Source organism: Lathamus discolor, chromosome 10, assembly GCF_037157495.1.
Source record: "Lathamus discolor isolate bLatDis1 chromosome 10, bLatDis1.hap1, whole genome shotgun sequence".
NCBI classification, from domain to species: Eukaryota; Metazoa; Chordata; class Aves; order Psittaciformes; family Psittacidae; genus Lathamus; species Lathamus discolor.
This window is the reverse complement of record NC_088893.1, coordinates 19,344,276-19,361,608: the sequence shown is the minus strand read 5'-3', so window position 1 is coordinate 19,361,608 and position 17,333 is coordinate 19,344,276. Positions and strand designations below refer to the sequence as shown.

The 17,333-nt window shown below is 50.4% G+C and overlaps 1 protein-coding gene across 5 annotated transcripts in view; it reads left to right on the top strand.

The window, feature by feature from the left end:
* Positions 1–9,768, top strand: part of FNIP1 (folliculin interacting protein 1) — a 70,065-nt gene extending 60,297 nt beyond the window's left edge. For all 5 annotated transcript variants that reach the window (XM_065691031.1, XM_065691034.1, XM_065691035.1 and 2 more), the window contains 6 exons: positions 221–390; positions 1,728–3,153; positions 3,518–3,686; positions 5,107–5,304; positions 5,683–5,798; positions 6,701–9,768. In XM_065691031.1, coding sequence (XP_065547103.1) covers positions 221–390; positions 1,728–3,153; positions 3,518–3,686; positions 5,107–5,304; positions 5,683–5,798; positions 6,701–6,779 — 2,158 coding nt within the window. In that variant the 3' untranslated portion in view covers positions 6,780–9,768. The remainder of the gene's footprint in view (positions 1–220; positions 391–1,727; positions 3,154–3,517; positions 3,687–5,106; positions 5,305–5,682; positions 5,799–6,700) is intronic.
* The last annotated feature ends 7,565 nt before the right edge of the window (positions 9,769–17,333 follow it).

The window sequence follows — 17,333 nt, the reverse complement described above, 5'->3', positions numbered from 1 at the left end:
AAATGGTCTCAAAAAGAGCTTTGTAGGGTGGGAGGGGAGGTGCAGCCCTCCCTTCTGTCCTCAAAGAACCAGGACCCAAAGGGATGATGTCTGCTCACTCTGTTGGGTTGTTTCTGCAGTCCTTGATCCATACAGCATGCAGAACTGCTGTCGGTTTGACATCCTGACAAAGGAGGAGTGTGGACCTGGAATATAATGATGTTGGATGTTGTGCTTTCAGGTTTTTACCAGCTTTGCTGACTGCTGTCCTGACTAACCACCTGGCCTGGGTGCCCACCGTCATGCCCAACGGCCAGCCGCCCATCAGGATCTTCCTGGAGAAGCATTCTTCCCAGAGCGTGGACATGCTGGCCAAAACTCATCCCTACAACCCGCTGTGGGCACAGCTCGGTAGGTGACAGGCTCCTCCAAACCCCCAACAGCTTCACATCATGAATGGTGCATGGTGGGTTTCGTGGATGCTTGTTCCTTCCCCGCAAAGTTAATTCTTTAGATCCAAAAGGAGACAAAAGTGTGGATTTCAAGCTATGTTTCACTTTGGTTTTTATATGTGCTTTAATTTCTTAAGGCATTATCAGTTATAAAATGGCAGCCAAAAAGTCATCTATGGCAGTTCTCTTAAAGCCCCCTGCCCTGGTGATGATGGGGGATTCCACTCCTCTGGTCCTCCCTCTCTAAGGAAAATCACTGTATCTTTTGGGGATGCCGCTGTCAGTAAGCCTGGTTCTGGAAAGAACAATCAAGGGAATCCATCATCCATCTTCTGATAAGGCATGAACATGGTCTCAATACAACAGGCAAAGGAGTGACACAGCGCAGGAAATCATGACTAGCAAGCCACTAGGTCAGGTCTCAAGCCTCAGTTGAGTGGGTCACAGTGTCTTCTGATTGCTGAGTACTGGGGATGAGTGAGCTTCCCACTCTCTGGTCAGATTGTCCTGCTCTGCGCACAAACTGATGGAATTTAGTAATTTAGTTAGGGAAGGGAAAGGAAAGTTGTGCAAGGTTGTCCTATTGTGGTATAGGCAGGAATGGCCAGGCAGCTGACAAGAAGACTTGGTTTCAGCACTCATGGGACTCAGGGGATATGCTCTGGTTAGGCTGGCCTTCAGGGCCTCTTGGAACCCTCCTTTCCTCATCCCTGCATTCATGCAGTGCTCTCGTACTTCTGGAACAACACACGCACAGGCACTTCCCCATGTGAATCTGGAGTACAGGCAAAGCAACCCATCCAGCCCCTAGCAGAGCTCCAGGGGAGCGAAGGGAAGGAGGTTGGCTTCAGCTCTGCACCCACCACTGTCACTTTTGCCCTCGCTCTTGGCATAGGCTTGTTCCTCCTCAGCGCTTTCTCATTGTGGGTAAGAGTTCAGCCCAGTTTCCAGACTACCCAGGGTAATTCAGAGCAGATGCCTCCTGTCTCCTGTGGCTATATAAGGAACCCAGGAGATGAGCCTCCAAAGCTAGGCACTGAAGTTAGGTGCTGCGAATGCTCCTTAATGCGTGAGATCAGATGTCTCCCTGACCAGTGTCTCACCTTACATACGATACCAACAGCATCTTTGGGATTCTCTGTATTGAAAACTCAATACTAGCGTAGCTGTCATCGCTCTTCTGCTTTGGTGTTTTTCTGCTGTAGACCTGGCCATTGAAAACTGGCCACAATGTTTGTCTGGTAGAAGAACAATTCATTTTAAAGATGCAAAACAATTGTCTCTTTCCTGTTCTAGGTGACCTGTATGGAGCTATCGGATCACCTGTGAGATTAGCAAAAACAGTTGTGGTTGGCAAAAGGCATGACCTGGTACAGAGGTTGCTTTATTTCCTTACTTACTTCATCAGATGCTCTGAACTTCAAGAGACGCATCTGCTAGAAAATGGGGAAGACGAAGCCATTGTCATGCCCGGAACTGTTATAACAACCACGCTGGAGAAAGGAGAAGTAGAGGAATCTGAGTATGTGCTTGTCACAATGCACAAGAACAGGGGTAACCTGCTACCAACGGAGTCTGAAGAGACGAGAACTCCCAACTGCAGCTGTAAATACTGCAAGTGCCCCATCTCCCTCGCACAGAACATAGAAGGTGTTTCACAGCAAGAGAGAGAAGACACACAAAGCACTCCTAAGGTAGAGCTGGAAACGTCCTCGGATGAGAACAGAACTATTGTTCCTGACGACTGCCAGGAGGATGCTGTTGATGGGAAGCAGCCACGGCCCTGCCTGGACACAAAACTGGAGACCGTGGTGTGCCCAGGGTCAGCTTCAGCAGAGAAGCGCGTAGGGACGGAGCCTGGTTTGGAGCCAGGAGCAGACGTGTGGAGGAAGGACGAGGCGCTGGAAGCGGGCAGCCAGGCGGGCGCTGGAACGCGGTCACCCGGCATCGCGGTGGAGAAGAAGCCCCCGGATAAGCTCTTCTGCGAGGCGTTCCCCTGCGGCGCTGCCGAGGCTCAGACAAAGGTGACTTTCCTCATCGGAGATTCCATGTCACCCGACTCGGACATCGAGCTCAGGAGCCAGGCGGTGGTGGAGCAGATCGCTAGGCATCACAGCGCGCCAGCGCCGGAGGAAGGAGCGCCTGCTGATCAGAACTGTGAAGCGAAACAAGCTGTTGAGGACCAAACCAGAGACTGTGGGGCAGCCGAACCCTTTCCTCCAGTTGCGAGTGAGCATCCGAGCTGGAACCCAAACCCATACAACGCCGAGAGCATGAGTCTGTTTGATGAATACTTCACTGATGACAGTTCAGTCGAGACCCGGACTGCTAAGGATATTCCAGGGCAGGCAGCTCCAGACCTCCTTGCTCACACCAGTAGTTTAGAGTTCTCTAAAAGGCTCGGTACAAAGGGTAGCAAACCACCGAGTGAGTTTTGTAAGTTTATGGACTCCGTTCGACAGGAGACCTACAAAAACTGCTTCAATGAGCAGGACCAAAGAGAGAAAATCTCTATTCGCGTCCCCCATGGGGACAGGGAAAACGTAGAGAAAAAGGTGGCCCCGGGAATTGACTGGGACATTCCAAGAAATGAGAGTTCGGATAGTGCCCTGGGTGACAGCGAGAGCGAGGACACGGGCCATGATCTAACGAGGCTAAGCGGGAACTATTACGGAGGAGAGCAGGAAGACTGGGCGGAAGAATACGAGATTCCCTTCCCTGGGTAAGTAGCGTTCGGCAGTGATGGAGCCTAAAAAAGAGCAGAGCCTCTTCTCCTGTCACATGTTTGGAGGAATGCAGCCGAACTTGGCATCAGAGGTTGGAAAAGTGTCTCTTGAGCTCGCTGGTTGTAAAAGAACATAGAGAGATCAGTGGTGTGGAAAAAAGTACTAATTGTGCACCGAGACCTTGGCTTGTGTCCTCTCCTTCCACAATGGCATGGCTGCAGAAGCTGACTCCAGGCTCTTCCTTGTTAGAAAGTGCTTGTATAGAGGTTAGAAGAGATGCTAGAGGTGAAAACGCAGCCTCTCTGCCAGCTGCATCTGTTGTTTACTGTTGCCCATCTCTTTGCTGTGCCTTTCCTGCAGGTCAAAACTAGTTGAAGTGAACTCTGTCCAGCCCAGCATTGCCAATTTTGGAAGATCCTTACTAGGTGGCTACTGCTCCTCTTACGTCCCTGACTTTGTTTTGCAAGGCATCGGGAGCGATGAGAAGCTGAGGCACTGCTTGGTGTCAGATTTGTCTCATGCTGTGCAGGTAATTAAGCTATATTTGGTAAATGTCTCTGTCGCAGTAGGGAAAGGCAAATGTTTGTGAATGCACAAACCTGCTGCAAGGGGAAATATTTACTGTCGCAGCTCGCTCCAGTCCCAGGTCACCAATTTCTTCTACTCCCTCATTTACATCTGGAAAACAAGGGTATTTTCCCTGCAGATCTGGGGCACAGATTCCCACTGGGGCCAGCTGACGGGGTTGTGCCCCTAGGACGATGGATCTCTGCTCTGAGCCACCATCATCTGCTGTAGGCACTGCAGCCACTGATGGCTGTGCCCCACAAGACCAAGGGGTGAGGTTGCTGTGCATCCCTTCCCAGGCATGGGGGTCCTGCTGCAGTGGTCCTGCAGGAGCTCCCTTTGCTCCTTCCTTTCTTCAGGCTGTCACTGAAAAGCATGATCCTGCTCCCCTCTGGTTTATTCCCAAGGGGATGAGGAAGGATCCACACACAGCATAGGCAGCAGGCAGTCCCCTGGGAGCCTCCGAACATGCCTTTCTTCCACACCTCTCCAGTTTAGATGTGCATCACGTCCCTCACAGTACTGTCCCCTTTCCTTGTGCGCAGCCCTGCAGGGGCTGAGTTTCACTCCCTGCGTGCTTGCATTTAAGCCGTGTGTGAAGTGTAACTGAGCCTCAGGCAACAGAAGCAGCAGTGTGAGGTAGCCATGAAACAGATGTGCCTGATATACAACCTAACTGTGGCGTGTGTCCATCAGGAGACTTGGGAACAGTTTGAGAGGCTGTGAAAGGGCTGGGCAAGATTTTATGTGCTTCTCTTAAAGGAAAATAGTAACTGCATCCCAGCGCTGTGTGATGTCCCTGGGGCGCTTTGGAAGGAGATGCTCCTGAACAGTCCCAGCCCCAAAATGCACAGGGGGAGGACAGCGGGTTCCAAATGCTCCCTCTAAAACCGTCCTGGCTGGGAGGAGTGGAGGAGCTGGTGCAGGCTTGGCTCCGGACTCCCTCTGCTGGCCTTCTCGACACGGGAATGCTGCCACAAGCAGGAGTAAACCGGATCTGTTCACGCTGCCTCGATGAGCAGCAAGCTGGGGCTTGGGCACTTTGCGTTTTAGGGTTTTAAGATACACGTTAGAGATGTCGGAGCTCTTTATATCCAATATCAAAAGACACAGTTGTCAGCCAGTGCCACACATCCAAGCCTGGAAGGAAATGTAAACCAGCAACTATCCTGCTAAAGCTGGGCCTTGCTTACAGTAACACTGATTTTAATAGATGCAGCACAGTGTTAGCAGATGTTCCTGTGTTACAGACAAAGCAGTGCCTGGGATGCCATCCCTGCTCGCCAGGAGGGACTTTGTGAAGAGACCGTGGTTGTTATCCTCAGTGTTCTGCGTGGTCCCTTGTCATCCTCAGGTCTCTGCTATTCCCGTTTTGTTTCTAGCATCCCGTGCTGGATGAGCCGATCGCGGAAGCCGTCTGCATCATTGCAGACACGGACAAATGGACGGTGCAAGTGGCCAGTAGCCAGAGGCGAATGATTGACAACAAGCTGGGGAAGGAGGTGTTAGTGTCGAGTCTCGTCTCCAACCTGCTGCATTCCACTCTTCAGCTGTACAAGCATAATTTATCTCCAAACTTCGTAAGTATGAGGAGCGATGGAGAGGGCAGTGCTTTGAAAGCATCCTCTCACTGCATGGCTTCAGAGGCTGTGAGCTTCTGCCTGGTTTATTTAAGCCAGAGCCACAGTTGCAGTAGCCAGCGCATGCCCTGACAGAGCTGTTTGAGCTGCCCGTTTAAACCTTGCTCTGTAATCAAGGCAGCTGTCTCATTAATTCCGATTTAACATGCAATCAAAGGCTTCTGCTCAAAAGTAAGAGTCTTGCCAAGTGAGTACCTTACTAATTATCCTCCTAGACACAGCCACAGGAAGGCACTGGGTGTTTGGGGTCTGTGCTGTGTGGGTGCAGTTTGGATGCAGCGCTCTCCTCTCCCTGACACAACTCTCTTTGCTTTCTAGTGTGTTATGCACCTGGAGGACCGGCTGCAGGAGCTCTACTTCAAAAGCAAGATGCTGTCCGAGTATCTGAAGGGCCAGATGAGGGTTCACGTGAAGGAGCTGGGCGTGGTGCTGGGGTAGGATCACAAATCCCTCCGAGCAGTGCTGCCCCGGGTTTCCTGGTGCCACATCCTCCTCCTGGGCTTGTTCTAAGCACAGCGAAATGGATTCCTAAATGGGAGTGGATTTCCCATAGAAACCCATGGCCGCGGGCTTCTCCTTAGCCATTGCTTGCTCCCGAGGATCCCCCAGCCTTTCTCTCTTCCCTCCGGGCAGGAAGGTGGGCTCAGCACTCCAGAGCTTATCAGACTCTTTGCTTAGTTAAGTCACTCATCCCTGAACAACGTGGGGCACCTGATTGCTCCAGGTTGACTTTCTGTGTCATGTAAGGCACATAATGCCTCTCTGTGGGTGTGGGGCAGAGGCAGAGGAGCTATTTAAGGGGTGTTTATAGGAAGGCTCTGAATAGCTTTTTGTGCAGAGGAGCACAGGGTGAGCAGGAAGGCGCACAGAGCACGTGTGGAGCTGGAGATGGGGAGCAGCTGCAGTGGGTGAGCTCCAGCACTGTGCCAGGGCTGCCTGAGTAGCTGCTGCGGTTCAGCCTGTGCATTGTCCCCCAACTACTGCTCCTTTGCTTGGAGGGCAGGAGGGAATCTGCTGTTCTCCTCCCTCCATTTGCCTTCTCACCAGTTTATTGGCCCTGTTTAAAAGAACCCAGGAGCTGCGCAGTGCGGAGCTGCCGCTCCTCAGCATGAACAACACGAGGATACAGGAGGGCATAGCAGCAATGTGGAGGCTGTAGCGTGTAACCCGGCTGGCAGGGCTGCCTTAGAAGGGAAGCTCAGTGGGAGTCAGTTTTCCAGTGTCCTCCCTCTTAGAGCTGGCCATGCTCATGGCCCACACAAAGGCTGGGGCTGGAGCACGGTGACCGACGTGCGTTTCGGGTTGGATTAAATGCGACTCTTCTGCTTCCCTTTAGGATTGAATCCAGCGACCTCCCTTTGCTGGCAGCTGTGGCAAGCACTCACTCTCCCTACGTTGCCCAGATACTACTTTAAAATACCAGAGGCCGTAGATGTTGACTTTTTTCCTCCCCCTTTGGAAACAAAGTGGAAGAAGACAACTTGTTCTGGCTCCTTTCTCTTTGAAGCCATTAAAACAAACTGCTCGTTGAGCTGCAGCACCTCCATATATGACTGCACGTTGTGCAAGCACTTGGAGGCTTTTCCTCTCCCGCTTGGTCGTTTATAAAGAAGGATAAAGAAAGGAAAACAGAGCGAGCCGGAGATTTCAGCCACAGACAAGAGCGGAAGATCTGCGGTTTTTAGCAGCTTCTGCCACCAGGGCCAAGTGTAACTCCGATGGGGGACGTGAGGAAGAGCTGCTCTGAGGAATACGTGATGCTGTCGCTGGTTATGGACTTACCGAGGGGACGCAGCAGCTGCCTTCAGCCCGAGGAGGAGCTCCTTCAGTCTCTAACTCTCAAGCTGCAATGATCTGTAAACAGCTTCTCCTTTTCCATGTCATGGTCCAGGTCTGGGCACTTCCCTGAGGAAGAACGGGGGGAGGCGGGGGGGTATTTTGTAAAAAGCTCATTAATGACACTCAGCTCCAAGGTTAATTTATGATCTTTCTCCTGGGGAAAGGGAATAGCTGGGAATGGGGGCGGGGGGGGTGCGGTGAGGAGGAAGAGGAGGCCAACAGCGATGGAGATTCTTTCTTGGCTGGGTGTTGTAACCAGTATTAAATGTTTCTAATGTGTCAATGTCGCTTTATACCAAGTGATGCTTTTCTTCCACAACATAATCAGAATGTTTAAAGAAAAAAATCATCTCTAAGGGAGCGTTGGCTGCGGTTTGCCCACAGGCCCCAGGTGATTCTTTACCTCTTAACTTTTTTATGGTCTCTAATATTCTTGCAACATCATCTTCTTTTTACAGCAGTCAGTCCGCTATTGAAGTGATGAACTAGAAACAATTGTACCAAAGCAGTGGGGAAGAAACAGATAGACTATTATTACCCTTAAATTGCTCAGGTAACGAATTGCTATGTTTTTTAAAGCCATTCTACAACACCAGGACGTTGCTTACACCACAGTGCAGTAACACCAGGTTATTTCTGGACAGATGCACCCTCGATGCACATGACTCTAATCCCTTTTCTACTCACTTGTGTAATTACCAGCAGGAAATGTTGTTTATTTTATTCTCAGCATTTCTCCTTTCCTCAGCCATCGCTGTTTTGTCATTGTATATACAACAGTTGTACGAATAGCTGATGGACCCAGCCTGCTGTAAGTAATGTAAATATACAGTGGTAGGTGGATTAAGGTTTCAAAGGCTCTACTACCTCAGTTTAACTGGACACTTCATTAGAGGCTTTTCTTTGCGTATTTGTCCTGGCAGCCAGTTCATGTTGCTGGGGGTTAGGTTCTGTTTCCATCCCTGATGTTCAGTAGGTTGGAAGCCATGGGTTAGCCACACACGTAGGAGATATGTGCTCACATGGTCGCTGAACTCTATAAACAGCTCTATAAATACATCCCTCTGTAACCATCTATTCAATAGCATAGCACGCCTGCTATTGTTCGAGGAGGTATTTGAAATACAAAATCTATTTTAACCATTTGATAAACTTGAAAACAATAGGAGCGATCCCGGCCCCAGCGCTGCCTCCTCCCTTCCTCCCTGCGCCAGGATTCCAGTGCTACTTAAAGCTGTAACTTCAGACTCTGTCCCAGGGAAGATCCACATGGAAAACCCATGGCCCTTTCCATGTAGGACTGAGTCCCCCTTAGTAACTCAAACCTTAATATAGGCATTGGGAGCTCTTTTGTATATAAAATCTAACACTGACTGCTGCAGGGAAGAAGCTTGTGTTTAATACGTGATCCAAGGATGTTTCTCCCCTATTCTTCAAATGTCCTTCCTTCACCACACCATTATTTTACATCTGGCTTTTGGAATGAGCACGGAACATAGGGGCCCAGTTGTGTAAACCCATTCTTAACGAAATACAGCATTGAGCTCAGCACAGGGATGTTTAACTCTTTGCTGTGCTCGGTTCTAGAGCCAGGAGTTAGGATTCAGAACATTATACATAGATGTGCAATTGTAACCTGGTGGTGTCAGCATGAGCCTGGCTCTGGAATATCTGCCCCTGCCTCTGTGTGGTTCCTCATGTGGCTTCATCCACAGCACATCCCTTAATAGATGGACAACCCCCTGGACCATGCTTATAAGGAAGATACCACATCCTCCTCCCTTTAACCATGATCAGGCGAGTTGTTGGTATTGCTGATGTGGATTTGGCTGTCTCAAACGGCCCTTGCACAGCTTGAAATCGGTATTAACTTGAGAAGAAGGTGGTGATTTGGTGGTGTCCTTCCCTCCTGTCCCCTGCCTCACAGGGCCCCTCAGCATTGTCCCAGTGGAGGGGCCATGGATGTGGCCTCCTCTTCCCCCTCCTGAGGAGCACATTGGTCCCAACTCATCCCAAACCCTGTGTGATGGGATGTTTTCCCATAAGTCGACTTTGAGGGTGCATGAACAACATGGTACGAATGTCTGTGTGTTAAACAACACAAAAAGGGATCTTCTACAGGACTCCATTGAAGTGTATTGCGATGGTTTTATGTGAATAGAAGACTAATGTTTGATTTCTTCTGTTTCCACTATTACCCATCTCCATTAACATGTCTTAATTTCCTGGCTGAAAACTAAGTGTACTAAGGCACACGGCTGAGCAAAGTTGTTGTTGTTGCAATTGGCAAACACTGGGCTGCTAAGAACAAACCCTATTTAAAAGAAAGGATTTTCCACCTCGCGGGTGTTTTCCCTGTTAGTTGTTAGAGATGTTTTATGACAGGTTTTTTTTTTGCTTTCTCTAAATTATTTAGATGGTGGTACTTGTAAAATGCTGGGTAAAATGTACATACTTGTTCTCTCTTCTGGTTTTGTATATATTTCCCAAGATGTGCACTTGTATTATAATAACCATTCCCAATTTTAGGGGAAATTTGTGCAATAAATACAGTATGTCAATTTAGTTCGGTGCACTCGGTGTCCGGTTTGTACACAAGTAATAGGAGGGCGGTGGTGAGTGTGTAAACTACGACCATCCCCAGCGTCGCTCTCCCATCCCTTCGGTGCACACCTCCTGCTACTTAGGGGTGCTTCAGCCGTTGACTTTGGGGTCTCTTGAAGAATTAATCATTTCAAATGGGAATCTGTGTTTGAATTTGCTGTCCCTTCAGCTGTGAATGTCGCTGGCCACAGCAAAAGCAACAGTAAGACAGAAGGTGGTCCTGACCCTCTGGAGGATGGTTGACTTTGCATGGGGAGCACAGATGAAGCTGTGGTCCTGGCGTGGGTCTGTGTGGTCGTTCCTAAAGTCAGCTCAAAGCAGTTTGTCTCACTAGTCGAGTGTTTGCCGTTCCTCTCCTAACAAGGTACTGTGTTTGTGCCCCTTGCACAGTTACAGTCCCTTTTCTGTCTTTGTCTCCCAGGAATGAAGAAGTCTTCATAAGGTTTATGAATACAAGTTCAAGTTACGATAGAGGGCTGTCAAGGAAAGCGAAGCAGTAATCATACAACAGGAAGAAGAATTAACTTGGGAAGACATAGCAGAGCGTATGTATGATGGCTTTTAGGGCATTCAGTTAATCCAGGTCCTGTACTCTTGGAAAGGGCATTAAAAAGAGCAAAAGATGGGAGACTGTGGCCTGAAGTACCTGCATTCTCTGTTCCTGATGAGTGGCAGGAGATGCTCATCCTCAGTGGATGTTGTAGGAGAGGAAGGGAGCTGCTGTGTCGGGATACTGTGATACAGGGTGCACCCGTGTGTGCTGCTGTCAGAGCCCTGCAACGGAGGATGGAGGATTCTGTGTTACCAGAGTAGATGGTCATGAGATGTCCTCTTGATGGGGCAGGCACGAGGCTGGCTCATGATCATGTGTCTCTGGGGGGTGTTTGCCAAGGGTTGCTGTTAGCAGCAGAATCCCTGCAGCATCCAGAACATGCTGATGGCAAAGCAGGGATTGGAACTGGATGAGCTTTAAGGTCCCTTCAACCCAAGCTGTTCTGTGACTCCATGAAACACAGACGGATGTGGAGGCACCGGCATCATTCCTAACCAGCAGCACAGGGCTTGGCTGCAGGCTGGGTCTCCCACAGGTCCTCTGCTCCCTTACAGCCCGTCCTCTCCTAGGAAGCGCAGTGGCAGCAGGAAGCACGTTACTCCCATGTCTGTTTATTTTCATTACCAGAACCATTTGTGCAGTGGCAGAATTTGCTTCCTGAGCCTCTGCCTGTTCCAGCTGCTGCTCCCAGCTGGAGCTGAGCACATCTGCTCCGAGCGTGGGGAGCCACTGCCCGAGCTCCTGCCTTCAGCCGCACTCAGCACCAGCCACAGCGGGGCACGAGGAGCTCTTGATGCCCGTCACTGGTAGTCACTGCACGGGAGGAAGGAGAGGACAGTCAGTAGCTGGTCCTGTGGCTCAGGGCGTTGCTACCTGAGTATCGTCACACTTGTGCTGTGGTGAGGCACTCGGCAGCTCCCCTTGCGTGGCCACCTCTGCTGCAAGATCCTGTCTGCTGAAGGAGCTCAGAGGCTCCTTCCCCAGGCTCTGCCCTTCCTCTGCCCGGTACCTGTTGCTCAAGGCCTGGGTTTGAGCAATGCCCATGGCGGCCGGTCTGCGGGCAGGGCAGGTTGTGCTCGTGGGTCTGGATGGTTGTTTCAGGGCCAGGTTTCCACCAGAGCTCCATACCAGAGCCCTGTGATACCATCTCAGCATCTGTTTGGGTGCTCAGCCACCACCAAGGGCGAGGAACCCGCCCCAGGGCAGAGCTGTGCTGCCGATCAGCACCCATGAGGCACCCTGGACCAGCGGCAGGTCCTTATTGCACCATACCAGAGGAAGGGCTTGGGCTGGAGGTTGGTCCTGGGTTTCGGGAGCAGCACAGGAGATAAGCAGATGCCTTTTCCTGTGACACAGATGCCCTGATGTGCCTCGTCTCCAGCCAGGGAGCAGAGCTCCAGCCCAGGGGCTCAAACATCTTCATGCTTTGTTTTCTGCTGTTTTCCTTAAGGAGCTGCCTCCACTGGCAGCAGGTTCTCTGTAGATGTTTCTTCTCAGAGATGAAGTTACAGACCAAAAAGTCTTCACTTTTCATTACCTCGGGGTGCGGGTGGCCGGAGGGAAGCATCCTGCCCTGGCTCATCCTCTTCCCGTTACAAAATGAGAACCTTGCATGAGCAGAGGGAGCCGCTTCCTCCAACGCTTTTCCTTCTTAACCCCTAAACATGGGTTCTGGTGCCGCTGGTAGGACAGACCCAGCTGGAAAACCGCTGAGAGGAGCAGGGAGCTGCAGCCATGTCCTGCTGTGCGCATCGCGTGCGGCTCTGCTGTGCTGCAGCAGAGGCAGGGCTGCTCCCACTGCTGCTTCCTCCTCGAGGAGGACAGGCTGAAGCTGTAGCTCTGCGACACGTGTGTGTCGCGTGTGGCAGCGCTGGGTGGCAGAGCTGACGGTGGAGCTTGACCCAGGCTGTTAATGGAAAACAAGGGTTTTCCGTGAGCAGCACAGAAAATGAAAGTGGTTTCTGATGGAAGGGTGTGAGAAAGATGGGAGCGAGCGCTCCCTTGAGAAATCAACATCCTGCTTCCTAAAGGCAAAGTGTTTCAGTGTTCTTGGGAATAGAATGGATTTATAGAAACGTGGAGAGGGGCTTTGGGCAAGGGACTATAGGGACAGGCCAAGGGGAATGGCTTGAACCTGCCCGAGGGGAGACTGAGATGAGCTCTTAGGCAGAAGCTCTTCCCTGTGAGGGTGCTGAGGCGCTGGCACAGGGTGCCCAGAGAAGCTGTGGCTGCCCCATCCCTGGCAGTGCTCAAGGCCAGGTTGGACACAGGGGCTTGGAGCAAGCTGCTCCAGTGGAAGGGGTCCCTGCCCGTGGCAGGGGTTGGAACTGGATGGGCATTGAGGTCCCTTCCAACCCAAATCAGGTGGGATTTTATGTCACGAAAAGAAAAGCAGTTTATGAACAGCGCAGAGCCAACACCGAGGCAGCAGAGACAGAACATGGAGCCAAAGCCCGAGTCTGTACAGGCGTGATGATGGCACATCACTTTGTCAGCTCCAGTGCTGATACTGGACCACTGATGGGACCCCTCCTGAGCAAACACCCTCATTCAGAGGCTCTGGTGCAGGGACTGGGACAAGTCACGGAGCTATAGAGGCGTTTGTGAATGGTGACTCTTGGGGAGAGGGAACAAACGATTTTCTGCGCTCATTTTTCCTGCTCGAGACGCTTTTCCCTCTGGAGAACCTCGCAGCGTTTGCGACGCTTACATTCAGCAGTTCTTCTCTAATTGCTTCCAAATTACAGCCACCAGCAATTATATTTTTCAATAGCTGATTGAGTGCTCTGAATCCGAAGAAATTAACTCCCCGATTTTCAAGGCCTCGATTTATTAATAGCAGCCGTAACTAGAAATCTTGGCTAATTTTGATCACTACCCAAAGAGCCGAAAGAATGAGGGCTCCTGTTTGCATGTATTAACAATGGGACTGATAAAATTTGCTGGAGACCTTCTTGGTGAACAAGATAATTACAGCTGTGTGGTTTGTGCAGCAGTAATTAATGCTCGTGGGCTTTATTCTCCAGGCTTGTTTTCCTTGTGCGGCTCCGACAGTTGAAGTCTTGATCTCTGTCGTTTCACACAACATTGTTCTGGGGCTGGTTATGCTGTAAAAGCCATCAGCCTGGAGGGAGATACAGCCTAAATCTCCAAATCATTGCTTAAATCATAGGGTAGTGCAAAGCAGGCTCTTCCTATGGAAACAGATACAGATCGGTAGAAACCAAAGGCTTGAAGTGATTTAGTACGAACTGATTTAGTATTAAAACCAATGGCCCTGTCCTGGGCGAGCGAACCCTCGCTGCTCCTGGCAACTGCAGCTCTTCACAGGCCTGAATTTCGGCTCCCATTTTGAGGGGGAAGCAATCCTTGACGTAACCACAGCTTCTCAGCTGTGTTGGAGCTGACTGTCACATCCTTGTCTGGTTTTTCCCAGGCTTGCTGGCTGGGAAGCTGCTGACCCCGCTGGGTCGCAGGTTCCTGCAGCAGCTCTCCCTTTGGTCAGTGCCTCGGCAGGAGTCCATGCGGATTCCACCCAGGACAAGTCGTCGGGCTCAGCAGTACGGGTGAATTCCCTCTTTTCCAGAACACCCACAACAGAGGACTTGTTCCAGCAGGAGTGCCTGCCCCTGCCTTCACCACCTGCAACCAAAGCACAAGAGCTCATTCAGCATCTCTAATGAATCTGTGATGCGGCTGTTTCCTGTTCAGTGTCAACTGAAGAGGCAGCTGAGCATCACCCTGAGCATCATTCCTGGAGCATGTGGGGTCTTGATAATGCAGCAAGGAAAATGCTTTCCCTGACAGAACCCTCCCGGCCCATTGTGTTGCCAACAGTTTCACTGCTGGAGCACCATGACTGTGGGGCTGTGCCACAACCAGCTGCCTTCATGTTCATGGGGGCTCTGGTACCTGGCTCCACTCATGGTCAGTCAGACCCTGGCAGTGTTTAAGACCAAGCTGGACGGGCTTGGAGCAATCTGCTCTAGCGGAAGGAGTAAAAACCCTACTTTGAGACATCCCTTCCATGTGGGTCAGTGGCTGTAGGTAAGTGGTATTTGTGTACTTCAGTGGCATCTGGTGGCGCTGGGCGGTGCACTGAGCCGCGCACTCCAGAACTTGCATCACCGTGTGATTCATGTGATCGTCTGACCTTCATCTCGCTGCTGTTCTGCTTTTATTTCCCCTGCTCCTGGCCACTTACAGTAAGGGAAGTTCTTCCTGTGGTCCACACACAATGTTTCCTTTCATTCGAGGAGGACTGCGAATGGGTGCGCTGGTAGCATTTTAAACCCCATCCAGGACAATCTTCTACTTGAAAAGCACAGGATGGAGGAACACTTTCTCCTCCCCTCGCATTAACTCCAGGAGCTGCTGCACGTTAGCCACAGCCTCCCCTCGGGTGAAAGCCCTGCAACCCCTTGGGGTGGGTTTGCAGTGAAGGTATCTCCCCACGTTGTGCGCTGAAAGGGCAATCCTAGAATCCCAAATTTGAAGGGCTCAAGGATCATCCTTGAGATACTGGCACATGGTGACAAGGTCACCTGAGCCTTCTCTTCTCCAGGCTGCACAGTCCCAGCTCTCCCAGCCTTTCCTCACACACTGCCCAGCCCCTGGATCACCTTTGTGGCCATTCTCCTGACCCTCTCCAACCCATCCCCAGCCTTTTCGTACAGCAGGGACCAAAACCGCTCACAGTATTCCAGGGGTGGCCTGACAAGAGCCAAGTGGAGTGGGATAGTGCCAGGTTTTGCAGGAGTCCACCTCTGTGCACTGGCCCTTGCTGTACCTTCAGCATCCTCGGATGTCTTGGCTGTTTGATGCATGAAGGTAAAAGAAAGCCTGGTGGTGTCTCAACAGGAGCACCTCAGCTTTCCACTGCACGAGAGCTTCTGGGCTACGGCAAGAGGCCACCACGGGCTCTGGGGCACTGCTGTGCACCAATATCCCTCACCGTCAATCACATCTACTGCGCGCCAGAATGGCTGTGTGACGTTACCAAGGCCTCTCCGTGGGGGGGAGGAAAACCACACCGAGTGGAAGGAGAGTCATCTGCAGATCTTTAAGTTAAAAATAGGCAGGATTTGGTCTGCAGAAGACAGTTTGTTCTGTTGTGCTGGTGGCATCATGTGAGCAATGCCAAACACTTCTGCATTTGAAGACTAAAACCGAGGCACTGAAAACAGGAACTTTCTGGATACTCTGCATGCCTGAGAATTACTGGTTTCAGCGAGCTGCCTGATACCATCTCATCCATATGGTTGTGCTTGGGTGGGGGAGCAAACATCTCATTAGCTCTGGAGGGTCATTAAAAGCCGGAGAACAGATCATAGGGAATAATAAGGATGTACGTCATCGTGTGAAGACAGATGATAAAAGCCTGTGACACCGAGTGCTTCAATGAGAGGGGACCCAACTGAGGAGTGTGGAGGAGCTGAGCACTTCTAATGCTAATGTCAGTGGGAGCTGTTTGTAGTCTCCTCATGAGAACAAATCAGACCGACAGCATCGAAATGTGACTAAAAGCAGAGGATGATACAGGGAATTTTGGCCTACATAACTTCGCAATGAGTTCACCAAGCATTCCTGGCTCCCAGGCCTGGACTGAGCCTCCTAAACTGTGCAACACTTCTTTGTAATCAAATTATAGCTTATACACACACAGAGAAACACAGACACATCCGTGTGCCCTGCGAAGCTGGGGTGATGCTGCTGAACTGTTGCACCGGTCTCGGCTACAACAGCGATGCTCATGGTTGCAGGGTACCCTGGCACCAGCGAGCAAGGAAATGGTAAGAACTGCAACTCTTCCCCAGCCTTGGTCTTGATCCAAATGCTGTAATAGTATAACTCATAGTGTTATATGAGTATAACTCACAATGTAACTCATAGGAGTTAAAAACCAAGTAGCATGGGTTTGATTTGATTGCAGAAAGCAGGGAAAATAGCATGCCGGGTGTTTATTCCCAATTTCTTCATGTAGGTGATGGCCAGCTAAGACGAAGTCTAGACGAGGTGCCTGCTACTTGGCTGCACAGAGGCTGTTTGTTATTTTTCCACATGCTCAGAGAATTACTCCGTTCCCTTCAAAAAAGGGGAAGTTCTGCAATCCTATTTACTCTGCTCTTTATCACATTGAACCTGGCTCCTCTCCGCATGCCCTGTTCTTTTCCTAGCTTACCATCAGCCAAAGCCTTGTCCCCTTACAAATGTCACAGATACACAGACCAGCAGTGGTGAGTTATGCAAGTGTTTGGCTTTTTGCCTCTGAAAATAGCTACTCAGGAGAAAAATACAAATAACCATTGCATGTTCTCACTGGGTTATAACAGGTCACAAAGTCCCCACTGGTTGGGAAAACATCTTGCAATTTACAGTTGTATAACTTTAAGTGGACCCCAGAATTAATGAAAGAGACCTTAAATGCTTGGAATGAGAGATGCTAAAGTGGCTGCTGATGCCGGATTAGTGCTGGGGAGTTTCCATAGCAAGAGTATTCTTTCTTTACAGTCTTCATCTTTATCTGTCCCCATTCTTTTATCCCCCTCTCTTTTCTAATGGGTTTTGGCATGAGGTTTCCTACCACAAATGAACCAAATCTTTCCGCTGAAGTTTTAACCTGATTATAACAACAAAGCAAATGCAAATGGGGCTGTCACTAAGCTCCAGATTGCCTCCTGTCAGGGCACGTTTCCCCCCTGCCACCCCCATCTTCAGTTTTTTCAGGCTAGAGCTTGGACATCTGTATACTGTTGCTGGATACCTCCAATATCTAGACAGGTCCATATGCTCTTCTAGCTTTTGCCAGCAAAGTGCTGGGGCTGGAATCAAATATCTGTAGGTTGTGTGTGGTAAAAATAAACCGGCAGAAGACAGAAAAGCATTTGATGAAAGAGCCTGCTTCAGACAGAGCTGTTCCGCTGTGGAATGTGTATCTGTTTGGGGCAAAAACTTCTGCCTTTGAGCAAACCAG